This window comes from Anser cygnoides, chromosome Z (assembly GCF_040182565.1).
Source record: "Anser cygnoides isolate HZ-2024a breed goose chromosome Z, Taihu_goose_T2T_genome, whole genome shotgun sequence".
NCBI lineage: Eukaryota > Metazoa > Chordata > Aves > Anseriformes > Anatidae > Anser > Anser cygnoides.
In genome coordinates, this window is record NC_089912.1 from 59,893,016 (window position 1) to 59,920,759 (window position 27,744).

Sequence of the window (27,744 nt, forward strand, 5' to 3'; positions counted from 1 at the left end):
CAGGAGGAGTGGAGCCAGCTCCTGCTAAAACAGCACCTTCACAGAGAATTTAATGGTGTACACCGACACGGTCGGACCCAGAGAACCACCAGCCTTCTGGCTTCAAGGCTTAAAAGGCAGAAGAAGCAAGACTTGAACCTGGGGAAAGCGCTGGTCTGCTTGGTAAAAATGCTCGAAGCTTTTAATGTGGCCGTCGAAAGAGCGGGCTTTGTGAAACCCATCCTAAATCTGGAAAAGGGCCAGCACAATTAAGAGACGTAAATACTCATTCCTACCCCGCGAATGTTTCTCCCTCCCCCGTTGCGTAGCACAACCTCCGTTGTCTGAAAAAGCGTTTATCCGAAAGTGGGTCATGTCTCCTGGCATCACTAAACCTTCCCAAATTTCCCCTGATTAGTCAAAGGCAATATCCTCGCTGACATCTGAGTGATTGAGGCAGCGTGTAATGCCATTTTTCCCCTGAATGAGCCACATCAAAGAGGTTTATAAGGCGAGAGATGACAGGCTGGATAAAAGAGTTGCCAACGGATTGCCCCCAAAATATTACTGGAGAAAATGAAATCGTGTGTTTTTTTTTTTTTTTTTACTGTTTTAGGAGGTTTCTCCTTTAAAAATGTTCAAACTTTATTCTGTGAACGCACAATGATGAGAAACCACCTCCAGAGGCTGAAACCTCACCAACTTATGAATGGAAAGATTCAATAGTTAAAACCCCGCTTGCACACTGAAGTCTCGGGGATTTTCTATCTTTCCTCCGTCAGCTACAACATCCAGTCTTTTCCTAGCACAGGGAGAGCAAAAAATGGGTCACCCTGGCGATTAGTTACAGCCTGACCGAGCGATTAGATGAGACCCGGGCAAAGTTTAGCCAACACCAGCAGAGCTTGCATTCTGCTAATTCACTCCACGTGACCCGAAACTTTGTACCGGGCTGTGAGCAGACAGCACTTTTTTTCAATTAAAAAATAAAAATACAATCGTGAAAGTGTGGAGAACCTCGAAAATAAAACAGATTTCCCACCAGCAAATGGATCTCCCCTGAGCAAAGGTTCCCCAAAGCCACTCGCCTCCACCCAGCATCGAGGGACCATGCCCACAACGGGCAAGGATTTCCCTAAAATATCCGAGCACAGAGGGGCTGGAGGGTGGCTGCTGTTGAGCTCTGGAAAGCATCAGAGCTTTAATTTCACTTTAAACACGTCGATATTTTCTAGAACTTGGATTTACATGCTTAAAACACCCTTTTTTTTTAGTTATTTATGTCCTTTTTTTTAAAATAAAGCAGAGCATGGGAAATGTAAGCGCTCGTCTCACCACTGCACAGGGAGGAACAAGTCGTCACCCCACCTGGGATGGGTCCAAATGACAAAAGGCTTAAAAAGGAAAAAGAAAACGAGCACATTTCAAACCTGGTATTTCAGCCTTCCTATCCCTCTGGCCAGGGCGTTTATAATGCCAAGGGCCATAAAAACACCGCAGGAGAGCTCTCGGTGGGTACCGCTCCTCCGCCCGGGTGGGCGTCAAGCTCCCTGCCCCAAAACCAGCGCAGCGCCCGCGTTATCAGAGCTCGGGGTTTAATTAAGAAGCAGAAATCCACCAGGGAGGTAGTCAGCTTAATTAGATTGAAAGTAACCGCTCCTATCAGCTCGGTATCTCAGCATCCCCTCGCTGCGTTGCGGTACCTTTCACTCGCCGGGGACACCAACTGCAGAGTTCAGCAGGTGGGCAAACCCACCCCCATGTCCAAACCACATCCCCAGGTTAAGCAGTAAAGAAAAGGCAAAGCAACCTCGCCTTGTGCCTGCCTGTACGCCCCAAGTGCCATCCCACGCATTTATTTATTTATTTTTCACCCTTTTTTTTTTTTTTTTTGACACCGATTTGCCCAGGAGCACGTCGGCGCTCCAGCTGCCCGCTCGCGCGCCCGGGGATGTGGCAGCGGGTGACAAAAGAGCACCTGGAGGTTCGCCTCAGCCACAAGAAGTCATCCTCGGGGGGTTTCTGCACGAAGCTGGACCTTCCCAGAGCCGTCCTTCGAGATTTGTAAGAGGGACCTTAAAACATATTACGGGTCTTTGGGCTTTGAAGAGGCGCAACCCGCTAGGGCGCATTCCTGGGATGCAACATGTCATTCTGATAAATAATGGCCGTGATTCAGCCACGAGACAGCCCTCTAAATGGTGTTTAACACATCCCAGGAGCACGTCACCCCTCCGTAAAGGGTATCCACACCTCCGTAAGGGTGTCACAGGGCAGGGCGAGGACACGGGGCTCTCGCCGGTTAACGCGCTGGCTCCACGCCTGGGTGGAAGACGTGCCCATCCCCGCAGGGGCCGGTTGGGGATCGGCAGGATGGGAAACGGTCACGAGAAGACAAAGCCGGGCAACCCGAAGCAAGAAGACTTGTCCTCGGAGAAGAGCAGACATTTCGGGCGCCTGCCAGGGCTCTGAGTTTCGCTGCAGTCCTTTTCCTGATCCCAGCTGTGCTTCGTGCTGATATCCCTTTAACCGCCCCGAAACGCTGCTGTTTGCAGAAGAGGTCGAAGAGCAGAGGATAACCCACGCTATCGGCCGTTTATTGCGCCGCCGGTAACTCGGAGGGTCCAAAGTCCACCCCTGAGCTGAAACTGGGCTGTTGTAGGGCCGTGCTTCCCACAACCACCCCAGGCCAAGCCCAGCTCTCCGCTCTTTTTTTAGGACAAAGCTACAAACTCATCCACACGGAAATTAAAAGTCCTAAAAGCTTTGACGTGCTCAGCACTACGGTGACCAAGACCAGCTTCCAAGACGTATTTGTCACGTGAAGGGCAGAAAAGCTGCAAAGAAAGCAGCTCTGCCTGCTCCAAGGCTTTGCATGGGACTAACTCCTCTCCACGCCGCCCCAGGGTGCCAGGCAGCTCTTGGCACACTTATTCCCAATATTTTTTTCCAGCGTAACAAGCAGAAAATCCTCTCTGCTCCTTCCCAGCTGCTCCTCAGCCTCAAACCAACACACAGGCACTCGCTAAGGAAGCCTTGAAGGACAAAACGTTTCCAGAAAGGCGTTCAGAAATCAGAGGGTTTACGCCGAGCGGTTCATTCAACCAGCGGGGGATCACGCCGGGCAGCTTGGCTTTTGAAAAGTTTCTCCCCAGAGTCAGAAACCGTCGATCCATTCCCGCTACAGCACTTCGCGAGGCAACTTTAAACGAAAGTCAGAGTTTAGACGTTAGGAAAGGATTTTTTTTTTTCCATGCGTTAAGGTCTGGTGCCTATTAAAAAAAATAATAATAATCCTTGGCAAGTAAGAGTCACTTTGCACAACGGGAGGGGAAAAAAAATAAATAAATCAATAGCCTGGTTTCTAACTCGTTAAGGCTTGCAAAACTTCGGAAGAGCATCTCCCGAGCTGCACGCCAGCCCTGGAGGAGAAGGCAGAGCCGATGCTCGGGGCAGGCAGAGCGCTGCTGGGCGTGAGGTTTCGAGGCTAAACTTTAAACTTCTAATTAGCACGGGTCAGGAGGCACCTTTAAGAGCAGGATATCCAGAAGCAAAAGTCCTTGTGTTCGATTTAGCAACACGAAGAGTGCCGAGGAGGAAGGCCAGGCGCGTAAGCGAGCCCCACGCTGCAAATCCAAGCGTCTCCGGAGGCGAAGCTCACAGAGGGAGGGACGCGTGGCGGGGGAGCTTCCCCTCTTATCCCATTACGGGACAACGCCGGCATCTGCCCGGGCTTAGAGGGATTGAGCTGCGGTTGCCTCGGCTGCATTTTAGCAGCGTCAGCGACAGGGCAAGAGGAACCTGGGGACGTGGCGGGAGCGTGCAAGCAGCCCCAGCAAAACCTTTGCACGGGGTCCCACAAAGCTCCAGCCATTCTCCGTCTGAAACGGGCTTTATTCTATTTCCGATTTTAGTGTTTTTATGCAAACAGGATCCCTCAATGGCACCACGCCTCCTCTACTCACCTTCCTCTTCCCCTAGGACCCAGGGGCACTGAATTCCTGTTGGGCACAGGACCGGGGAGCAAGAAAAGCACGCTCAGGGTCTCCCCAGAACTATTTACCCACGCAGAGTCCCACGTGCCTGAAGCTTGATGCACACCAGCTGCTCGGGAGCCACTCACCTGCTCCTAATTAGGCACGGCTGCTAATTATCTCGCTTGACGGGGGGGCTATTAAACACCAGTCATGCCTTCTGAAGGGTCACAGGTGAGCCGTGATGCAAAAAAGGGCCTTCCCCGGGAGTTCGCAGCTGCTGATGTTTCCAGGGCAGGTTCCTCTCCTGCCTGATAAGCTCCTCCGAGTAATATGTTTATCAGCGTGGCCTAACGAGCACTAAATAAGTGTTAAGAAAGTGCTGCGCGTCCCAGGAGACCTGCTGCAAGTGGAGGTTAGAGGTCTCTGAACCATGCCGCAGCTCCTGCAGCCGGCAGGAGGACACAAAAGGCCCTTCAGCAGCTCCTTTCCTTCTGGTTTACGCAGCCAGAGGAAGGGCTCGGAGGGGGATAATGTTGTGGCTGGGTTAATGCAACACCCCGCAGCGGATCGATGGGCACTTAGCTGGGAGTATCGACTCCAGGCAGCCGGGTTATCCGCATCTTCGTCCGCATCTTCGCTCAAAAAGCGTCGTTCCCGTCCTGCCGGCAAGGTGATCCAGGAGGCGCCGCCGTCCTGCGCTCCAAAAGTCCTCTCCTAATCCATCACGGAAGCGCTCCTGCATCCGGCATCTTTTCCTTGCCTCAATTCCGTGCGTAAGGTTGTGCAGGGGGCCAGAAAACGCAATAGGGTGCCACAAAACCCAGGGCAGGCAGCGGGTGTCTTCGCCCCCCGGTATTTTTGGGGGCTGGATGAGCCGTAGGTGCTCAACGGAGCTTCAGGCCACGGGGCTGGACGCGCAAAGGGTGATGCACGGGTGAGCACCGTGATCCATCCTGGTATTTTCCCAAAGCAGCCTGGAGAGGACAGCCCGGGGACATCTGCGAACCACGCACGGCTCCAACCTGCCCCGGTGATGGGCGGCGGCACGGCCAAACCTTGCCCGCTTTCGCTGCATCCCCAAAATGTCCCCTTGAGGCAGGTGGGTGCCAGCAGCAGGATCGGCGCTGAAGCACCGGCGCTCATCAGGAATCTCATCATTATGAAAAACAAATCGAAAACAGGGCACGCGGACGGCTACTGCATCCCCGTGGCATCCCAGGTGCCATGGGATAACCCGCAGGCGTCTTACGCCCATTCGGCGGACGGACGGGAGCGCAAACCTAATCAAGCTAGCATAAAAACGCGCAACCCCGGCTAATTAACCCGATCATCAAGTTAAGAATCAGCTAACCCCACTGTTACAACCAGCCCACGGATAGGGACAGCGCGGCGCTCGCGGCGAGCCTCCTGCCCGGGGCCACTTGCCGTGGCGTCCCCGCGCTCGGCCGACGGAGATGCTGAGGTCTGCATCCGACCGCGTCTCCGCCTGGGCTCCCGCGGAGACTTTTGCCGTGGAAAACCCGCGGTTTTGGTTCACAAGGGCTCCCCCCCCCAAAAAAAAAAGGAGGAGATCAGCCAAATCACGGGCAGACCTGCCGCGTCCAGCAGGGATTCTCACGTTCGCAGAGGTTCGAAGGACGAGCTGCCGAATTCGCGACACATCCCGCGCCCGTGCGATACGGACAGCCCCGAAAATAAGCGACGGCCCCCCCCCCCCCCCACTATTACATAAGGGCTGCCTGAGCTGGGTACAGAAGCAGGAATCCGCAGCGAAGTTGGAGCTGGGAGACTGGCACGGAGACAGAAAGCCATTCCTTGAAAGGGCTGGTGCCAGCCCAGCATCGGTCCCCCCCGTCCACCCTGACCACGCTCGCAGGGAGAAAACCCTCAAAAAGCCTCATTAAAACCCGAAAATCCTCGTTATTACGGCAGGCGACGCCGGCGTCTCTCGGTCTGCCAGCAGAAAAAGGTTTCAGAGCCGAGAACTTTTCTCGCTGAGCCTCTGCCTCGCACGTCCCCACCTCGGCTGGGGACCCCACAGCGGTGGCTCCACGGTACCGGGCGTCATCCCAAACCCTTTGCAGGTCGAAGGGTCCTGCCCAAGGGCGCTTTCCCCCTTTTTTTTTTTATTTTCTTTTTTTCCCCTGCACCTCACCTCCACCCTGGCATGCAAATGCCATTTGCTTATCCGGGGCCGGCCGGCTGGGCAGAGCGGGAACTGATCCGCTGGGAAGCAGCCGCACGGAGCGGAACGAAAAGAACCGAGAAAAGGAGAAGAAAAAGAGCAGGAGAGCAAGGGGAAAAAAAGAAAATAATCAAATGCCACCTCTCCCAGCCCTAAAAGGCAGCCCCCGGGCTGGCTGGCAGCCCCCCCGTTGGCACAAGCGCGGCTCGCTGGGGAACAAATCTGGGCTCCTCTCTCGCCCATCGGCCATGTTCCCCTCCCTGCTGCCAGGAGGGAGCGGCTTGGCCTCGCCTGCTGCTGAGAAAAAAAAATAAATAAAATAACAAACAAATAAAAATAAATGATTTGGGATTTGCAAAACCAAGAGGGAAATCCGCCAAGGCGCCCGGGAGCGCCCCGCTCCCGGCAGGTTTTTCTCCTTCCCTCTCCAGCCCGGTGTTTTGGGACCACGGGGAATAATTCGTCAAAAAGTTCCCGTCCGGGAAGAGGAGCGGCTCGGAGCCGCACCTTTCGAGCCCCTCATGAGGTTCACCGGGCGAAATTCGGCTTTTTTTGCCCCAAAACCCCCGCGGGGAGGCGGGGGGGGGGGGGGGTTGGGGAGCCGCGCGTCGGGGCGCGGATGCGGCGCAGGGGAGGGATGGAGAGGGGCAAGCTAAGGGGGGGTGGGGGGGTGTCCTGGGGGCAGGCAAGTTGCTGCCCCGCTTTTCCCAGAACGAAACGACCCCAAACCCCATAAATCTTCCCCCCAACCCCCCCCCCCTCGGCTCACCTTGGTGTAGAGCTGGGCTGCGGACATGGCCGGGCATGGGCAGCGCTAGGCGAGGGGCATGGGGCCGGCAGGTTACGGGGATGGGGTGGGGGGGGGGGGGGGGGCCGCCGGCCCGACAGGGCGACAAGGCGACAGAGAGGGCGACCTTTACACCCGCCGCCGGAGCGGGTGGAGGAGGAGGAGGAGGAGGAGGAGGAGGAGGAAGAGGAGGAGGAGGCGAAGGCAGCGCCGCCTCCGCCGCGCCCCGCGCAGGTAAGGGGGTGGCACGGCTCGGCCGCCCCGCGGGACCCGCCGGGTGCTGGGTCCTCACCCCTCGCTCCGTATTGTTTGACACCATTTGCTGATTTTTCTTCGTTCGTTACCCTTATTTGTTTCACTGCTTATTGGTTTCGTTGCTTATTTGTTCATTTGTTCATTTATTATCACCACCTTTTTACCATCGTCCCCCTTTTACCATCATCCCCCTTTCACTATCATCCCCGCTTTATTATCAGCCCCCTTTTACTTCCAGCCCCCTTTTACCATCGTCCCCCTTTTACTCCCACCCCCCTTTACTGCCACCCCCCTTTTATTTCCATCCCCCTTTTACCATCGTCCCCCTTTTACTCCCACCCCCTTTTACTTCCCCCCTTTTACCATCACCCCCTTTTACTCCCGTCCCCCTTTTACCATCACCCCCTTTTACTCCCGTCCCCCTTTTACCCCCACCCCCTTTTACCCCCACCCCCCTTTTACTTCCCCCCTTTTACTTCCCCCCCTTTTACTCCCACCCCCTTTTACTTCCCCCCCCTTTTACCCCCACCCCCTTTTACTCCCACCCCCCTTTTACTTCCACCCCCTTTTACCATCGTCCCCCTTTTACCCCCACCCCCTTTTACCCCCACCCCCTTTTACCCCCACCCCCCTTTTACTCCCCCGCTTTTACTCCCACCCCCCTTTTACTTCCCCCCCTTTTACTTCCCCCCCCTTTTACCCCCACCCCCCTTTTACCCCCACCCCCCTTTTACTCCCACCCCCTTTTACCATCGTCCCCCTTTTACCCCCACCCCCTTTTACCCCCACCCCCCTTTTACTCCTCCCCCCTTTTACTCCCCCCCCCTTTTACTCCCCCCCTTTTACTCCCACCCCCTTTTACCATCGTCCCCCTTTTACTCCCGTCCCCCTTTTACTCCCGTCCCCCTTTTACTCCCGTCCCCCTTTTACTCCCACCCCCCTTTTACTTCCCCCCCCTTTTACTCCCACCCCCTTTTACCATCGTCCCCCTTTTACTCCCACCCCCCTTTTACTCCCACCCCCTTTTACCATCGTCCCCCTTTTACTCCCACCCCCCTTTTACTCCCACCCCCCTTTTACTCCCACCCCCCTTTTCCCCTTCCCAAGCTTTTTTCCCCCAAGCTCGCCCTCCATGCGAAAGGGGCTGCGCCTCTTTCCCCCCCCCCCCCCCCCCCCCAATTTCTGCCCCAAAAGCCCTTCCCACGGGAGCAGAGCGGTGCCCAGGCGGGTCCCCAGGCTCCCCGTCGCTGCTGGGCACCCCACGGATTTTGGGGTGGCTTTATCGGGGTGCCTGGGGCGAGCGACCGTAAGCAACCACGGGGATCCCTCCCGCGGTGGTTTCGGGGGCTGGCCCCTTGGGGAAGAAGCCACCCGCCCTTGGCTCCGTTTCCTCGGAAACTTCAAACTTTGATTAAAGAGAGAAAATACGAACACCGAAACAGCTCCGAAACCCCCGAGGTGCTGAGCTGCCGGAGGTTATCTCCTCGGGGGACAGAAACGTCTTGCGCTGATCCTAATACTTAAGGAGAAGCGACCCTAAAATTGCATTTGGTGGTACCACCTCTCCCATTCACATCAAAGGTGCCCGGAGGTGAAAACGAGCCAGATATTCTTATTTTTCCCCTCAAAACAGAGCCAGCAGCTTCCTCGGAAGCACGGGCAGGTGTTGGGAGCTGTGCGTCCTCCCCGGGATGGCGGAGAGCAGCTCCTCCTCCCTCACCCCAGAGCCAGAATCCGTTTCTTCGCCGTTATCAGGGGACGTTAAAGGAAGAGCTGGGGGTGAACGGGCGAGATTTCCCGTTCATATTACTCCCCTGTATCCCTGGGAGGCGTGGGAAGGCTCTTGCCCTTGTTGCACGCTTTCGAGATGAATTTCTGCCGGTGGCGCACCTGCAAAACGGGAGCCCTAACTCAAGACCTACCCTTTGAAATCCTGGGCAGCCTGGGAAAACTAGAGGAAGCGAGAAGAAAAATCATTTCCTTTTCACCTCGTCGCCCCTACGCGTGCACGACGCCTTTCCGAAGGCACCTGCTGGGGCTATTCGGCCCCAAAACCAACCCCCCCCCCCCAAAAAATTTGGGGTGTTTGGCAGCAGGAGAGCACGCAGCGAGGTAAAATAGGACCCCGTGGTTTTTAAATACAGCGCCTGCGCATCACCGGCAGCCCTGGAGCGGGGAGAGGTCACCTGGCACGTGCCGGGTGGCTTCGCCGATCCGCGGCGTCCCCCGCGGTTAATCGACGGCTTCCCCGGCCGCTCGGGGGGGAAATACCACGCGGATGAGTAGCAGCTGACGCTCGGGAGGCCCTCGGGCCCCGCGAGCCCCAATTTGGGGGCAGGTTTGGCAGCCGCTGTTCGCCCAGCCCACTACAAGGACATCGAAGGGAGCGGAGCAGGACGCTTGGCGGTAGAATTAAGGAAACGCTTCGGTCCCGAGGCGCAAAATCGTTCTCGCTGCGCCGCTCACCTGAGCGTTTCGGGCATCGAGAGGCTGCTTTGAAGCAATGCTCGATGAATAAATGCTCGATAGCTCCGACCACCTCTTCGGAGCTCTTATTTTACGAAAAAAAAAAAAAGATTTCTTAGCGTTCTGGATGGCTCCAATTCGGCACGCTCACGAGTGTGGTATTCTGTGTCTCTCACGCGCTGCGTGTACCCCATGACGGCCTTTAATAACGTACTTTAATTAATCCTGGAATCGCAAATGCGCTATTATGTGCCTTTTCTTTTTTTTTTTTCCCCCCAAACACGGGTCATGGTAGTAAATAAAATCCACATCGCTTATGCAGGGCCGTACCAGGAGTCTGCGGCAGTCCAGGAAATTAATCTCTTAATCATCCTGCCAATTTTATCTACCGGTGAGAGCAGAGACCTGTGGCTGCCTGGGCTCTCTGGACCGATGAAACTACCTTGGCGGGGGAGCTGGGGTACCTGTGCTCTAATCCCAGCAAATTATCAGCTCCTCCATTCACATTCCCACAAAACGAGCACCCAGAAGTCCTGGTACTGGACCAAACAGGAGCTAAATACTGAAAAGAGAAGGTGAGGAGGAAATAGAAGGTGGAAGAAACACTTAGGGAGGGATGGAAGTTGAAGAAAGGGGTGAAAAAGACAGGAGCTGGAGGAGAGATAGCAGGAGGTGAAAGGGAGGAGAAACATCCGCAGATAAGCAGCAACAAAGGCTCAACCAGAAAAATGTGAAAGATAAAAACATTTCTGAATCACAAAGCCCACGAGCAAGAAAGGGCACGAGGACATAAACGGATTCTTCCCTCCTCTTAAAAGCAAAGAGGAGAAAATAACGAAACGCAGACCGGAGAAGCTGGCTGAGAGGAATGTCACGGGGCTGGCTTACTCCCACCTGGCCTCCTTGCATCACCCGCTGCTCCTCCTGCACAAAAAACAACCTGGCCGTTAATCCGGGGGCCGCTTTGTCTGAAAATATTACTGGTGCTCTGGTCCCCCACTCCGTACGTTCAGACTACGGCACCGGAGGCAGCCCAAGACAGCCCGAAGAGGCAGAGTTGCCACCAAAAGGGTAAATAATTACATTTTTTTCCCCAAGAAAAGGATGACTTCAGACGTGCACAATTAAATCTGTGCAAGAAGAGGTCTCGCGGACTAGCTTTGGGACTCCGGTGTTCCGCAAGTCATCCAACAGCTGTCAGAATACACACGAGGCACTATGAACTCTTCGCTCTCCAGCCAGAGTAAAACAGATTCATGGATTTAAGAGGGAAAAGGAAGGTAAGTCACTGAGCGCCTTTTGTCTAAACACACACAAAAAAAAGGTTTCGCAAATATTTGCAGCTTGAACGGTGTTTTAATAAAAGTTTGCCGAAACTCTTCTACAAAGTTTTTTTTTTTTTTTTTTTAAAATAATGCACGTGCACGTCGTCATAATAATTACGCTGCAGAGAGCATAGAGTGTTTTTGTATTAAAGCGTCAAACGCTCTGATTCAGATCTTGTCAAAGAAAGCAGAGCGGGGAAAAGAAATTAAAAAATATATTTCTTGCATTCAGTTAAATATTTTGAGCGTCACAGGGGAGAAAGGGTCAAACTCGAATCAGTTACAAACACGCCTGGAAAAGGCTTTTAAAGGCAATCGGGAGTGAGCTAAAATGGCACAGTTAAGTGATCTTCTTGGGAATTAGACATCAATTTTCTTCTCAAAGGGTGAATTTTTGCTAGTTTCTCGTAAGGCCTTGACAGAACGTCCCGTATCCTTTCTCGGTAGGCTCGCTCTTCTGCTAGACCCAATTCGTATTCTTGCTTCTTCTCTTCTTCCTCAGCATCACGGGCCTGTTGCTGATAGGCAATTTGAGCCCTGAGTTGCCCTTGGTATTCTTTTGCTTCCTTCGCTTTTCTGGAAACGACACGTAAATAGCTTGTTTACGAAGCGTGGGTTAAAAAAAAACATAAAAGCGTAACTTTTTAAATCTGTTATCATTCAACCTCAGACCAAAGGAAGGTTCAAAATCCTTCTTAGGAGTCGAGAGTGACTTGTGCTACTACAAGCAAACCATACGTTGTTCAGAGCACGAATTCTGTTGCGTATTACAGAGCAGACCACAAAATTAGTGCTTACCAAAAAAAAAACCACAAGAGCGAGAACCCCCCCTTGCCATCAGCACGCCTCCCCTGCCCCTCGCAGCGGCAGCAAGAGGCCGGAGAACGCGTCGGGTTTCAGTCCTCCCCTAGCTCGGGCTCACCGCTGAAGCGGCCTCACGCCCAGTTTCCACTCCCTCGTTGCGCAGGTAACAACGGGTTCCTGCCAGCGGGCGAGGCAGGGCGCAGGCTCTTGTCCGGCGTTGTGCTAACGCTGTAGGAAACGGCCGTCCTAGAAATCGTTGAATCCAAGAAATCTTTGTTCCACCCTACCTTGAGATTCACACATCACTTTCACCGTCCTCCGGAGCAGCACTGGAAGCCCACCTACCTGCTCGGGAGTCAAAAAGACTCGCCCGGACTCTTGAAAACCCGATAGTTTAATCAAAGTACGTGCGACACAGCGGAACCACTCAATGCCCTCTTTGCTAAGCGAAGCAGATTCAAAGCGAAGACCCGAACGTTTGCTCGCAGAGGGCGAGATATCTGCCACATCCAGGAGACGGTTATCAATAAATTTATCAGGGAACGCAAGCGACGCTAGCTCCGGAAGGAGTTACTCAGTCACGTCCCCCGAACGGGTGTGGAGAAAGGGCAGAAGCACAAAAGGGAAACGGGGTGAGAGAAATAAGGCCCTTTGTCCCGGGTTTCGCACGACACCCAGAGGAGCGTTTCGGCTACTGCGATTAAAAAATATTCTCTCACCCCGAGGAACTGCAAGGTAAGGGGAACCCCGTGCAGCTGGGTTACGGGGTCCGGTGTTTCGGTGGCTGACGCCGCGACTGTTCAAGGGAGGTGCGTGGGTGGGGTTTAGCAATAACTTGAAGACACTCGTTCTCCTCGGTAAGTAACGACGTAACCTTTCATTAAGCCTTCCTCCCCGCACCTCAGCCACTCCTAACGACAGCTCGGAATACGAGGGGAGGCGTTTGATAAACACAATTAACAACGCAGTTTGGAACCGACAGGCTGCACCACGGCAGAGCCTCTGTGAAGGGAAAAAAGCCTACCCGGTGCTCCTACACGGCTAGTTAAAAACGAGAATTCTCCAGCTCACAGACTTAAAAAGGTTGATCTGCAATGCAACGAACCAACGGCATAAAGAAAAATACCTTGCCCATTTTTCTTCTTCTACGCGTTTGAGTTCTGTGATGGCTTCGGCTAGTAACTTCTTCTCTTGAGCAAGTTCTTCCTGCTCCTTTGCGTTCCTCTGCACTGGAAAAACACACAAATACTTTTAGAAGATAAAGGCACTGCTGAGCTCGAGGGGAAAAGGAGACTGCATGCGAGCCAAGCAGCCTAAATAGCAAGCCTGAGCTTTGTTGTTTCTGAGGAGGCACCCAAACAACGGGAAGCGTATTCTCAGCTTATTTGCTTTTGTCCCGTCTTGATAGCGAAGACTTAACACAACTTCGAGATAATAATAGTAATAAGAACTGCTTCCTCACGCAATCCTTGCTTCGTTCTGGTGACAGCAATGGGAAACGAGCGTAAGGACTGCCTGTAGGAGGAAAGTTTCAGGAGATTCAGGGACAGCAGCGCTGTTGTCCACTCATCCATGCAGCCCGTGCATACTGGGCTAGACGGTCTTCCCAAAAGCAGCGTGCCTTTGCCAAGCCTCACATTCCCGCAGTAGGTTTGGTGCACAGACAGCTATTATTACTTACTCTTCTCCTCAATCTGTAGCTGTCTCGTATGCAAGACATCTTTCAGCAGCTGCTCTCTGGCCTCCTTTTCTAACCGCATTTGCTCAGCCTTCTTGGCCCAAACCTTCGCCCTCTCTTCCTCGAGGAACTTGTCCGCTTCTTTTTCTCGCTGTTTTTCCTCCTCCAGCTGTTGAGCCAGGTGTGCCCGGTAAGCCTGTTGCTCCTTGAACAGCTCCTGCTGCAAGCACACAAACATTTGCAGGTTTGAGTAAAAGGGTTCAAAGATGCATTTCAAAAAAGCAAAGAGAAGTGGGGGTTTGTGGCCAGTGTGGCAAGCAGGAGCCTCGAGCTGCGTTCCAAGCCCTGTCACCAGACGAGCTGCGCAGAACGCGTTTCCCAGGCAATCGACAAAGCCTGGACAAGAGCGTAAGGGAAGAAGAAAAACAGAGCGATCCCTCTTAACAGCTCAGCTGCCCGCACCACAGAAATTTTGCAAATATTTTCCACGGCTGACACTCACCTCCATTAGAAGCCACGTAAACGCAGTAACAAATAAACACCGTCTCTTCTAACTTTGTGCCAAGGTCTAACTGGCTGAAGATTACAGAGAACGTTTATAAAACTTTCCTAACCCACACTGATCTTCCAAACACCTTGAGCAGAGTGAAGAACACAGCTCCCTGCTCTGTTATCAAGTTACCTTGGGATCCATTTTCGCCTTGAAGTTGGACAATCGACTTGTTCTAAATTCAAAAATTGACAGATACATCCACGGTTTCATAGCCTCTCCGAGATATTCCACGGGAAACTTTGCACCTACACATCTAGCTAGTAATAAAACATTTAAAACTGTTTCTTAGTAGTCTAATAAACCAGAACACGTCAAATATTTACTCTCCTCTGCAATTACAAGTATTTAATAAATCAGGTCCGTGAGACAGACAAACAAAAAAGCTTCCCTAATCTCCACTGCGTCCATGCAGTGTAAGGACTAAAAACCTCACGTGGTTTATACCGAAAGAAATCAGCTTGGAGGGGCGGGAATCCAGGGTTTTCTATAAACCCCCAGTTTTCATCTAGACTGGTAGCTTTGCTGATCGCAAGACGGGATTCAAAGTCCCTGCTGCGATTTTAACAGATAATGGGTTTCTTTAGAGAAGCAGAGTGCTGGCAGGAAGAGAGGCACCAGGCTACGCGACAAAAGAATCGACCACAGAAAAAGGTCTCGCGTCTGATCTCATTTATACTGTGCAGCTCCACAAAGAGCAACAAAATTAGTCCAGGTGAGGTGTTGTCCCAAAACTTCCGAATTAAAACCTGCAGCCCTTACTTTTCTTTTCATTTTCTCCCCAGGGTCTTCCTCAGGTTTCCAAGGAGATTTTTCTAAGGTTTTCATCTCAAGGGCAAGCTCGCCTTCTTTTTCTTCATTAAGCCGCTTCCTCTTGTCCTCTGCTGCGCCGAGCAACATATCCCTGCATTCCTTCTGCTTCTGTAATTTCTCCATTTGAAGTTTTTCGTTTTCTAGTTTAAGCAGCTGCTGTTGCTCTTCCTACGAAAGGAAAAACAGCCCGCTTGCAAAATCGTTCCGTAACTTCAAACAAAGCGACGGCTAGGATTAGTTTATTTGGACCACCGAAGAGCAAAGATAAATATTAAAAAACGTTATTGTTTCTAGAAAATAGAGAATTTTGGAGTGAGTGTTATCCATTAAAGTCGTTCAAGTACGAACGTTTTACCATACCCTTCCTTAGAATTCAGGATTTTCTCTTTAATTATCACAGGAATGCCTGACATCCAGACTCCAAATACTTCAGGCAGACAGACAGATACCTCTTCAGAGAAACCGGTGTCTTTGCAGCACGTATGATCTCCATCCAACTCTTTAAACACAGCCACAGCCACTAACCAGTAACAGAACCGCGTGTTCCTCCCCGTTTCTGCGTGTGTTATCTGTTTATGTTATCACAAAGCACCCGCTCTGACTCTCGAAGCGTTTCGAAGCCAAAGCTACGCTGCTATCTGCCCGACCAGCCCAATTTACTTTCAGAAGCCAGAAAAACAGCTTTGAAACTCAGTATATATTATCTGAGGCACTGAATAAGGAACCCAACGGGGAAGCTGTAGGAAAGTAGCTAAGGGTGGGACCCTCTGAAGGGTCCTTTTTGACCCTTTTTGTTTTTTTTTTCCAGAAATTAAACCGCTTCACCACAAATTTCTGTTCTTGATGGAGCTCAGAACAGCTGTCTTCAGGGGAAGCTACGAAGCCTCCTATTCGAATTTCTTTTCCTATTTCTATTTCCTCTATTTTTATTATTTTTTTTTCTGAAAAGGCCAGTTAAGTAGAAGTGTTTTTTATTTTGGGAGGGCTGGCAGCGCCTTAAAAATCGTTACAGGAAAAGAATTTTTCTTCTGTATCGTTTTAAACGAGTGCAACATTGCAGTCTAGCTTGGAATAAGAACTCGACTTGGAATAAGACTCGGCTTACAGCCAGGATTTTTAGAGCTTCGGATTCATTATTGTCATTATTTTTAAAAAATCTTGTCATTATATTTTAAAAAGCAGTGGAATATTTATCTTGCCCGTATCAGCTTTCAGTGCCCTGCACGACCATCCAATTGCTACGTATACAGAGATGCAAAATGAAGACGAAGTTTGAATCAAATCACAAAGCCAACGCTGAATAATGCTCCACTGAAGTCAGCTCAACTATATCAGGTCCAGAACGGGAAGAGACAAGGACAAAAGAGGACAAAACACCAGAACAGTTGGACCGAGTGAGCCAAATTCCTCCCACGATGTGGCACCCCTAAATAGGAGACAGCTTTTAGACGCTGCTTGCCCAGTTCTATCTGTTAAAGAGTGGACTTTCAAAATAAAATTAAAAAAAAAAGATGGAAGGGTGGAAAGACAGAATGTAGATTCCAAAATCGAGTCGGCTGGGGAGCAAGCGGTAGGGGTGTTTCATACGCACGTCTCCTCGTGTACGTGTCAGGGCCCCGAGCGCACCACCAGGCTCTGCAACCTCCCCCCCCGCAGGGGTTTGGCTCCCAGCGCTCACAGCTCTGTCGGATCAGAGCGCTGGGGAGGAGCAGTGAGAGAAGGGGCTGAGAACAGTCACCCGGGAGCTGCAGGTAGGCTTCGCGCTCGCTCCCGGTGCCCGATCTGCGATTTGGGCTGTTGGATGACCCTGCAAACTGGCAGCCGGCCTGCTCCGCTCCCCGTGTTCACGCACCGGGCTCCCGTACCGTGCGTTACAGCTGGGATGCCAGAATCCATCCCCCAGGAAACCGGGATTCGGAATGCGTCTGGCAAAAAAAAAAAAAGCTTACCACCGTTTCCGTTTCCCACAAAGGCTTTTGGAAGCTTTGAATGCTAAAATCCATTACGTGCTAAGTTTCAAAGGACGTTTTTCCCTCTGTAAACAGGAACGCGTTTGCCACGGCTCTGGAAAAGAGGCTTAGGATAATAGGAGAGTCTCGGATCCTAACAGAATCAGCGAAGATACAAATGAGGTACGGATTCATCCACGCGTCTAGTAAGCCTAACATTAGAAGGGACTTTCAAAGAACATTGAATTGAGGATGATACGGAAATTACCAGCAGTCGAGCCTCTTCTTCCTTCAGCCGCTTCGCCTCCTCTTTGTGAGCACTGAGCACTGCTACCTGGGCGCCGAGGACGTCCAGGATTTCCCGATTCCGTTCGGACAACTTCTGCATATCCGCCGCCTCTCGCCTTTCCTTAGCCAGCCTGTCCTCCTTCCAAAGCTCCGCAAACATCTGCTCCTCCTCCTCCTGCTCTTTTTTCAGTTCCTCCTTCAGAGTTAGCTGGGCCAGCCGGTCCGCACACAATTCCTTCTGATGCTCCTTCAGCCACCGCACGCGGAGCTCATCGCATTGTTCTCTGAACGGCAAAATAAAGGTTAAAAAAGGAAAAGGTGGGTCGGGGGGATCAAATTAACAAGCAAATTTGGAGATCCATGACGGATGGAGGGCTCCGGCTCGTGACTACATGGAAGACTGCAGCTCAGGATGCTGATTCCTGCATCTGGTCTGGCACCGATTCCTTCTGAGTCATAAGGAACGACTGAAAACCTGATTTCATGGAGATTTTGACGTTAATGACTTGAAAAGCAGGTCCTGTATTGGCATTTGTCTAAAAAAACCCACACACGCACAATATATATGCATATACTCACCGTCTATTCCTTTATATATACGATGCATGTGCATATACAGTCAGAACATGAATTATGTGGGATTTTTTATATACACACGCATATTTTTAACCTATAAACCACCCTTGTTCAAACACTCAGGTTGCTCGTCATGCAAATGAAGACCTAGACTAGGTTTACTAGTCGCTTAAAAGCTCAAGTCCCAATCTGAAAACCATTTAAGAGCAGAAATTTAGGTTACACTGCTAAACAAGAACCACTAGAATTTTGTGAGATTTGAAGTTTTGAGGCATATTTCATAGAAGTTGCAAGATTTCTTTGATGTTCTTTTATGTTTTCTTTTTGATATTTCTTTTGATATTTCTTTTAGATATTTCTTTTTGATATTTCTTTTTGATATTTCTTTTAGATATTTCTTTTAGATATTTCTTTTAGATATTTCTTTTAGAATTTCTTTTAGATATTTCTTTTAGAATTTCTTTTAGAATTTCTTTTAGATATTTCTTTTAGAAATTTCTTTTAGAAATTTCTTTTAGAATTTCTTTTAGAAATTTCTTTTAGAATTTCTTTTAGATATTTCTTTTAAAATTTCTTTTAGATATTTCTTTTAGAATTTCTTTTAGATATTTCTTTTAGATATTTCTTTTAAAATTTCTTTTAAAATTTCTTTTAAAATTTCTTTTAAAATTTCTTTTAAAATTTCTTTTAAAATTTCTTTTAAAATTTCTTTTAAAATTTCTTTTAAAATTTCTTTTAAAATTTCTTTTAAAATTTCTTTTAAAATTTCTTTTAAAATTTCTTTTAAAATTTCTTTTAAAATTTCTTTTAAAATTTCTTTTAAAATTTCTTTTAAAATTTCTTTTAAAATTTCTTTTAAAATTTCTTTTAAAATTTCTTTTAAAATTTCTTTTAAAATTTCTTTTAAAATTTCTTTTAAAATTTCTTTTAAAATTTCTTTTAAAATTTCTTTTAAAATTTCTTTTAAAATTTCTTTTAAAATTTCTTTTTATTTTTAAACAACCAAACAAAATGGAACCCGAACAAACATTTTAAACCCGTTTTAAAACCAGGACGTGGACTTTCACACGCTCAGAATGTGAAACGAGCTGAAAATGGTACGAGGTCTACAAGCAGTAAAGGGTCTCTGAGCCCTAAGGGTGTGTGACAGACACGCGGCCGTGCTGTAAAGCTGGAGGATAGCTCACGATTTCCTGCTGAATGAAACCACCTTCTGCAGATCACCGCAACGCTATTTTCCAAATTCACAGCAGACATCACAAGAAATCTGCGACTGCACCGGGAGGGGGCCAAATACCGGGGGTTCGCACCTACACGGAGGCTACAGAAACAAATCTGACCTCCCCTGAGGTCAGCTGTTACGTCTTCTTTATTTCTAAATCCAACCTTTGCTCGTTTGCTTTATATTCCCCGGCCTCAGCGGGATTATTTCGACAGGGAAATTCGAAAGGAATAATTTCTTCTTTACTCGACACGGCTCCTCCACCACCTCCCACTCACGAGCACGGCTCCTAGGCTCACGGACACGTGCTTGAGGCAACCACCAAGGTGTAATAATTACACGGTGGCTACCAAGATCTTCCAAAAGCTTTGCCAATAACGCTCCGTGGTAAGCCAGCCCGATAACAATTACTTGTGGCTTATAAACTGCAAAATTCTCACTTGGCTTGATATTCAGGAGGCATTTCTGACCTTTTAACCTTGACCTAGAAGAGACGGCTGTAATCTGTCAAGTCCCCCTTCACCAGCGTCTAATCTCTAAAATGAAACCTCCCACAGTCAGCATTTTTCTTACGTTTTTAACCCTGGGATCGTTCTTCCGACTCCCAGGTAGACGTGAATGGTGATTACGGACTACTGGACTAATCGGTACTCACGAAAAACACGTTTCTCAAATGTTCTGAGAAAAACGTACCGTAATTAAGATTGGGAATCTTACGCCGTTTGAAAGACCTGTGTTACCTTAACGCAATGGCTTCAAAGTTCTCCCAGCAGTGAAAGAATAAAGAATTACTTCTTCTTCTCCATGTTTATTACTTCTTCTTCTCCACGTTTATGAACTAATCTGAATTTAACTGAGTTCTCGGAGAAGAGAAGTTCCATAAAAGCTTGGCACGGTTCGAATTTTAATATAAATTCATTTTGCTTGATTTCATCAAAATAAATTCCTTCTGAGCGGCTTTTCGAGCGACGTATAAACATCTGCTCTCCCAGACGGCTGCTTTTCTTCCTCGCTTTGCTACCCTAAGCTTCTTAACGTTCAAATTGTGCCTGCGCGGAGCCGCTTCCTGAAGACAGAAAGCGCGTTTATTCCCCGCCCCTCCCGGTTATTTCTTCGTTTTACGGCCGCCGCGTCCAGTCGCTGCGATAGCAACGTCCTCTGCGCGAATGCTCCTGATGTTACCGCAAGAAAAAGGAGGCGATTGAGGTTTTATGCGAGTTTTAAGACGTTGCAGGTTGTTTTTTTCTTAAAGACACCGATGAGTGGCAGACAAAAGACTGCTCAAGCCCCCGGTGAAACACTCCACGCCTTTCCCACCGGGTTCAACGTTCGGTTTCGCAGAGGGAAAGGGCAGGATTGCATTAACATCATTTTCATCCCTTCCTCAGGGAACCGGATTGCCAAGAGCTGAACGAGCCAGGTGTGATGCCAAGGCCTCGGGACCTGAGGAGCACCTGCAAACCTTAACGAGCTTCCAAGGTCGCTGCCAAACTTGGCATCCAGGAAGGCTGGGCAGGGGATTTCAGGTTGCGCTACAACTTCAGCTTGCCGGTGTCCTTGAGAAGGGGGCAATAAATAAAAACAGCCACCTTGGGCAATCCCAACTGCTCAAGGACTTTCCATACGTGAGCTTAATAAGCATGATTTAGGCCAAATAAACCCTCCATGATTTGGCGGGGGGCGGGAGCGTGGGGATGCCCACACTGGACAAGGATTTCTGCACTTCGTCACCTTCTTGTTATGTTGCTGTTTAGTATTTCCTCCCCCAAACTCTATTTTATATCGTTCCGGACCTACCTGAACTGCTGCTCCCGTTTTTCAGCCACCAGCTGCTGCCTTTCTTTCTCCCTCTCCTCTCTCAATAATTTTGCTCGCTCCCTCATTTTCGCTTGCTTCTCCAGCAGAGTTTCTTCAGACGATTCCATCTCAGCAAAGTACTTATTTTCCTCTGCCTCCAGAAGCTCGCGAAGCCTGAAACGAAGGAAACGCTTCAATAAAAACCAGAACGACTTATCTGTTGAACGATTAAGTAACGGACTGCACTCTTCCCCTCACAATTTATGCGTCCCTGTAAAGGTGGCAGGGGGATCTTTGGCAGCTCGGCACCAAGCCTGGTGAAATTTAACACTGGGAAGGCAAAATCCTGCACCTGGGGGCACGCTGGGGCTTACTGGGGGTGATGAAGGAGCTGAACAGAAGCCAGCGAACACAGAGATGATGAAGGGAACGGAGGGGTCTTTGTTTGAGGGGAGGCTGAGGGAGCTGGGAGCGTTCAGCCCAGAGAAGAAGGCCCCAGGGGGAGCTCATCAACTGTGTACGAATCTCCCACAAAAAAGAGGGAGGCTCTTCGGAGTGCCCAGTGGCAGGACAAGAGAAAATAAAACGTGAAATTCCACCTGTCCACAAAGGAACAGGTTTTTCTCGTGAGGGTGGCCACACGCAGACCAGGCTGCCCAGAAATTCTGTGGACGCTCCGTGTCTGGAGATACCCAAAACCCGACAGGACGCGGCGCTGAGCAGCCTGCGCTAGGTGGCCCTGCTGAGCAGGGCCAGAAGATCCCAGCGAGTTCCTTCCAGTTCACAGCTGCAAAGCCGCTTACTATAAAAAGAACAACTGAGAAAACGTTTTTTTTTTTTTTTTTCTAAGGTCAGCACAGCCCAATTCTGTTGTGGTTCCGGTTTTTAGCTTTTTGTTGTTGTGAATTGTACTGGTAACAAGGGCCCAAAAGCTCCTCTTTGCTCTGCGTTGCTGCCTGCCTGACAAATAAGCACGCCCACGCTTTCCAGTCCAAGGAATAACGAAGGCCATGCCGTAATGCCGGGGGGGAGGCACAGAGCCGAGCTCTACTGAGTATTTTTCCCCCACAATCGCTCCCCTAAGCACGCGGTGAAGTGGAAAATAGCAGGGCAGACATTGATTTTAGCTCCTTGCTTGCTACCTCTCTCTTCTGTCATCAGTCCCTGCCTGATACTCCTGCATCGCCGCCTCAACCTTTCTCCGCACAGCTCCGTGCAGCCATTTCTGCTCGTTGCGTTGCTGCCACTCGTGGACGCTGCGACACTGCCTGTAGAGCTTTAGGAGAGCGGCGTATTCCAGGAGCTCCTGTTCTTTCTCTCTGCGGGCCAAGGCAAAATTTTCACGTCTTCGTTCTTTAGGGGGCTTGGCTCTCTGCAACAGAAAGAATGTCTGATGAAATTACAATTATTCTTTTTTTTAATCGAGTTGGGGACCGAGTCCATAAGGGTTTATGGTAACCAAGGGTAACACAGAGCCCAAAACACAGAATCACAGAATCGTCTAGGTTGGAAGAGACCTCCAAGATCACCAAGTCCAACCTCAGACCTAACACTAACAAGTCCTCCCCTAAACCATCTCACTAAGCTCTACATCTAAACGTCTCTTAAAGACCTCCAGGGATGGTGACTCAACCACTTCCCTGGGCAGCCCATTCCAATGCCTAACAACCCTTTCAGTAAAGAAGTTCTTCCTGATATCCAACCTAAACCTCCCCCGGCGCAGCTTTAGCCCATTCCCCCTCGTCCTGTCACCAGGCACGTGGGAGAATAGACCAACCCCTACCTCGCTACAGCCTCCTTTAAGGTACCTATAGAGAGCGATGAGGTCACCCCTGAGCCTCCTCTTCTCCAGGCTGAACAATCCCAGCTCCCTCAGCCGCTCCTCTTAAGACTTGTTCTCCAGACCCCTCACCAGCTTTGTCGCCCTTCTCTGGACTCTCTCAAGCACCTCCATGTCCTTCCTGTAGCTAGGGGCCCAAAACTGAACACAGTACTCGAGGTGCGGCCTCACCAGAGCCGAGTGCAGGGGGACAATCACTTCCCTAGCCCTGCTGGCCGCACTGTTTCTGATACAAGCCAGGATGCTGTTGGCCTTCTCGGCCACCTGAGCACACTGCTGGCTCACATTCAGCCGAAAACCGCCACAAGAGCAGCACGAAAGGCCTGGAGGAGCTACAACTTGCCTGTTTATCCACCTCATACCTTAAATCTCAACCTGTCCACCTCAGCGGGACCACCCTGACGGCCTTACCCCCAGCCCCGACCCGGCCACACGCCCCCAGCCCGGGCTTGGCCTCACCGCCTGCTGGCCCCGCGGCCAGCCCCACGCCAAGAGGGGCCCCCTTGGGGTCTCCAGCCCCCGGTGGCGGCTCCCGGCCGCTCACCAGCGTCACGGAGTGCGGGCCGGGCCCCAGCACCTCCCGCCGCCACCCCGGGCCCCTCCGCGCCGTCATGGCGGCCGCCGCCTCTGCCGTTGCCATGGCGAAGCGGAAGTGACCTCACGACGCAAGGGACGCTCAGAGCGGGCGGGAGCCCGGCCGGGGGGAGGGGCCGCGCATGCGCAGTGCGCCCGCGCCGCCTGAGGGGGCACAAAATGGCGGCCGGGGGTGGGGGCGTTGTCCTGTCGTCACGTCGCGATATCGCCACAACGCGTCGCGGGTTGGGGCTGCTGCGCGGGAATGCGGCTCCCCGCGCCCTCCCGCGGCTCCTGAGAGGGGTTGGGGCTGGTGCGCGGCTCCCAGCAGCGCCTCAGGAGCTGCGGTCGCTTCAGGTTCGTTGCCCACAGTGAGTTCGCTTGGAAGCCGCGGGGCAGAGACAGCGCCAAGAGCTTCGTTTCCCTTCGGATAATCAGGACTGGGCTGATAACGAGTTGGAAAACGTAATCCGAAGGCAGAAGGGTTTAACGCGTGTTTTTATCCTACTGAAATATGTGTGCTGTGCGTATATCAGGTCTTAGTGATGTTAATTCTGCACTGTCAAACACAGCTGTATGATAGGGAGCACTCACACACTCCAGTATATGTCATACCACTGCTGCAGTGCTCAAACAACTGGAATCTTCAGAGTTTGTTTCAGTAGAGATTTACTCTGTCATCCTATTCTGACTGACTCCTGGAGGTGTTTGGGAAAGAGAAACAACTTCAGTGAACAGTGTTTTTTTTTTTTTTCCCTGAGGTGAAAACCCCTATTTACGTGCTGAGAGGGCTGAGTTTCTTGGCAGGCTGTAGTTTTGATTAATATCTGTGGGAAAAGTTAATGGGAGATGTTGCCTTAGTCGTCATTTACACCACAACATGAGCCAATTTTATGTATAATACAGTAAAGAAATGTGCAGTATTTCACGTTTAAAATATGAATTAAACAATGGAGCTGTGGATCCGCCAATCCCACTATTAATTCTTTCTTTAAGTCCCTCCACCGCTTGTAAAAAAAGATTTATTCCTAATTTTAGCGTTAAGGCACGGATAGATTGTGATTTTATTCTTATTTTACATTAACATTTGATGAGAAATCAGATTGTCACAGGAGCTAAGGTGCAAAGGGGATCCTGGTCACTGCATTCTCCAGGGTTTCCCCATGGGGGGAACGTATATAGGATATATATGGCATATATTCTGTCCTTTATTTGCTGGCTTGGATCCCTGAGGGAGTGTTGTAACTGCCTGCTCCTAGGTCGTGTAAACAGTTTGGGGGGTTTTTTCTGTTCTAGCAGGAGCCACCCCCTTTTGTAATGTGACTGGCATTGTCAGTGCCTTTATCGGGTCAGGGCAGTCACTTTAATAGATTTGTCCTAACAAAACGGTAAAAATCCCTTGTAACTATCTGTACAAGCCCTGAAGCAACAGGGGATGTTGTGGGGACTTTTTGGGCGGCCAAGTTCCCGTTGGGCAGCAACGCAGCCAAAAAAATGTTGTAAGTTCTGTAAAGAGTAGATCCCGGGAGACATTCTGGTCCTTTCTATCCCCTGCCAGCTTTTAATCCAGAGCCTGTAGGAAAGCACGAACTCCGTCAAAGGCGCTGAAGAGGAATTCTCCTTTCTGAAACCTCTCGCTAAGGAGCAGCCTGAGAACTTTACAAGAAAAAAAAAAGCAAAACACATTTTATGCTCAGCGAGGGGCGGGTAGGGCAGCACCACGTGGCAAACTCGGCGAACGGGATTTTCTCGCGTGGATTTCGGGGGGTTTTAACTGGCGCCTTTTTGTGCCAGGAGGGAAAACCCAGGCGAGGACAGTAGGGCGCCTTTTTTTTTTTTTTTTTTTTTTGCTCTTAGAGGAAGTACAAGAGGTTGATTGATATCGGCTGATGAATAATTGCCTCGTCGTACAAAAGAAACCTTTCACTTCTTTCTCCAAGAGAAAAAATTAATGATTTTTAAGTCAACCAAAGCCGTCCCCGCCCCTCATAAAAGATGAAGCCTTTCTTACAGTGGTTTCTTATTCCTTTTGTGTGGTACTGTGGCAGCCGCGTGGGCCAGCACTTGAGCACACCAGTTCCCTTCCTTTTACACGATCAAAAGCCCTGCAGATGCTTTGGGTTTCCCAGGCAGGGACTCAAGAAGCCCACAATTCCTCCCCGGTTCTGAATTCCCCCGGGGTTTCCTCACTGATCACACTCCAGACCGTCTCCAGTTCCTCCGGTCGTGCTTCCTTTTAATCCCTCCTGCCAGAGCTTCCAGGCAATCTTTAAAATACACGCTTAAGAAAATCCTAACTCCCGGCTTTTTTTATTTTTTTTAAGGTCCATCGGGTACCTTTATTCATTTTTTCTGGAGGGATTTGCTGATCGCTCGCATTCACATGATCGTCTGAGTCAGAGACAGGAGACACAGCCACGCTGAGCACGAGCAGCGGAGATCAGAACTTTTACTAGCATGTGTTTTCAGGCATGAGCTCAAAATCAAGCCTTTCCTTCACTCCCAAACTACCAAACTTTGAAGTTTTTACGGTAATAAGTCCTGCAGCCTAAGAGTTCAATCGTGCAGCTGTAAGTAGTGTTGGCTCTCATCGTTCTTCAGGGATATCTTCACTAAAACGCTTGTTTCTTTCACAGATGTGCCTCCCCCTGGAATCGCGGGGAAGGAGGATGGAAGCTAGGACAGGTCTAGGTTCCAACACTTCTGAGACTGGCGCCATGAGACAAAATTCTTCACCCCTGACCCCCACATCAGAAGGTTGTGGCAGAGATCAGCTGCTCTGTTCCTCTCCTTTCTGTCTCAGCTTTAAAGAGCAAAGAGTAACCACAGAAAGGGAGCGCAGCACGAAAGAGGGGTGAATGATCCCAGCACGAAATGATTATCACAGACATGTACGGTTTATTTTAGGGCTGCCCCAGGAGCTCATTTACAAATTTCAGTGGATCTGGCCACAAAGCTGCAGCCAGCTCTGAAAAACTCCACGTCGGAACAATTTCCCTACTGTAAAAAGAAGAAAATGTGAATTTTTGTTGCTGAAAAAAATACTGTTTTTTTTTTTTTTTACTACTGGGACAAGACTTGAGCCTTTAACCCAGCCGGAATATTTAAAGAGGAACTGAAAATAAATTTGAGTTTTGAGACTTTTTGCTAATTCATTGATCATTCAGAGGTTACTTCGCTGTAGCTAAAAAGCTCTCTCTACATTTTCCTTCTCGATATTTCTACATTTTCCAGAGATTTGAGTTTTTTAAACGGTTTTGAGAAATAAGATCGCACGGCGCTAGAGGTGCTTTTTGCGTCATCCTCACATGCCAGTCGCAGGAAACTGCCCCCAGCCGCCCACGTCGCGACGGGCAGCGTGACTTTTGCACCGCCGGTCACCAAAATGTCGGTCGTAATCTGGTGGCTGGCACGAGAAGCGCTGGTGAAAGGTTAGATCCGAGTGGAGACCGAGGAAAGGGCGGGTTCCACAGAGATTATTTAAGCTCATGATTTTCCTGTGAAGTTTGATGGGCTTTATCCTAGATCACTTCAAAACTGTTGCCAGTGGTGGCAGGGCTGTTTGTTGAGGGCTTTCGGGAGGGAGATTGGGCTGAAAAGGGGCAGACAGGATCTGTTTGAAGAAAAGAAAAAAAAAAGGAAAAAAAAGAAAAGAGGAGGAAAAAAAAAAAGAGAAAAGAGAAAAGAAAAAGAAAAGAGAAAAAAAAGAGATAAGAAAAAAAAAGAAGAGAAGAAAAAAGGAAAAGAAGAAAAGAAAAAAAAGGAAAAGAGAAGAAAAGAGAAGAAAAGAAAAGAAAAAAGAGAGAAAAAAAAGGAAAAGAGAAAAGAAAGAAGAAAAGAAAAAAGAAAAGAGAAGAAAAAAGGAGAAGAGAAGAAAAAAGGAAAAAGAAAAAAGAAGAAAAAAGGAAAAGAAAAGAGAAGAAAAAAGGAAAAGAAAAAAGAAAAAAACGAGAAAAAGGAGAAGAAAAAGAGGAAAAGAAAAGAGAAGAGAAAAAAAAGGAAAAAAAAGAAAAGGAAAAGAAGAAAGAGAGAAAAAGGAAAAGAAGAAAAGAGAAAAAAAGGAAAAAGGAAAAAAGAAAAGAAAAAAAAGGAAAAAGGAAAAAGAAAAGAGAAAAGAAAAAAGGAAAAAAAAAGAAAAAAAAAGGAAAAAAAGGAAAAGAAAAAAAGAGAGAGAGAAGAAAAAAGAAAAGAGAAAAGAGAGAAAAGGGTAAGGGCTTGGAAGTTACATGTCAGTTACCTTCAGCTCCTGAAAAACAACATCAAAGAGGCCACGGAATAAGTAATCGGAAAATCATTTGTAAGCATCTAGAAGGAAATAGGGAGAGGAGTAACAGGCAACGTAGCTTTGTCGAGGACAAACGGTTTCACTCTAATCTAATTTCCTTCTGCGATGGGGAACAGGCCCTGTGAGGAAAGAAGCAATAAATATCGTCGGATAAAGCTTTTAACGCTGTCTCGTGTGACAGTCTCAGAGGTTTGCTGGGAGACGAGGCCAGCTGCAGGTACCTGTGGCAGGGAGCTTCATCCCCACCGCCCGCTGGGGGTGATCCCTGGCCCCCGGGGCTGTCGCCTTTGCTTTGGCACCAACCTCCCGTGGGCTGGTTTCAGCCACTTCAGTAACAAAACGGATGTTAGTGTTAAATCTGGAAAGGTGGTGAGGGCTAGGACTGGGGCAGCGAA

General features: G+C 49.6%; 1 protein-coding gene and 1 long non-coding RNA gene across 8 annotated transcripts in view; both read right to left on the reverse strand.

Annotated features, from left to right (window-relative positions):
• MYO5B (myosin VB) overlaps nucleotides 1-23,176 on the reverse strand; it is a 106,223-nt gene extending 83,047 nt beyond the window's left edge. For 2 of the 7 annotated variants that reach the window (XM_066989135.1, XM_066989141.1), the window contains exons 1-4: nucleotides 23,036-23,176; nucleotides 21,794-22,023; nucleotides 20,652-20,825; nucleotides 12,905-13,007 (exon numbers count right to left, since the gene is read on the reverse strand). In XM_066989135.1, coding sequence (XP_066845236.1) covers nucleotides 12,905-13,007; nucleotides 20,652-20,825; nucleotides 21,794-22,023; nucleotides 23,036-23,131 — 603 coding nt within the window. In that variant the 5' untranslated portion in view covers nucleotides 23,132-23,176. Of the gene's footprint in view, nucleotides 1-6,910; nucleotides 7,033-12,904; nucleotides 13,008-13,459; nucleotides 13,677-20,651; nucleotides 20,826-21,793; nucleotides 22,024-22,902 lie in introns of those variants that run through there. The other 5 variants (XM_066989136.1, XM_066989137.1, XM_066989138.1 and 2 more) reach the window with 5 other exon arrangements.
• Nucleotides 11,411-12,491, reverse strand: LOC136789159 (uncharacterized). The gene is made up of 3 exons (XR_010828024.1): nucleotides 12,124-12,491; nucleotides 11,897-12,024; nucleotides 11,411-11,550 (listed from the first exon to the last, which is right to left on the reverse strand). It is a non-coding gene; the product is annotated as an uncharacterized lncRNA (long non-coding RNA).
• Nucleotides 23,177-27,744: the final 4,568 nt, after the last annotated feature.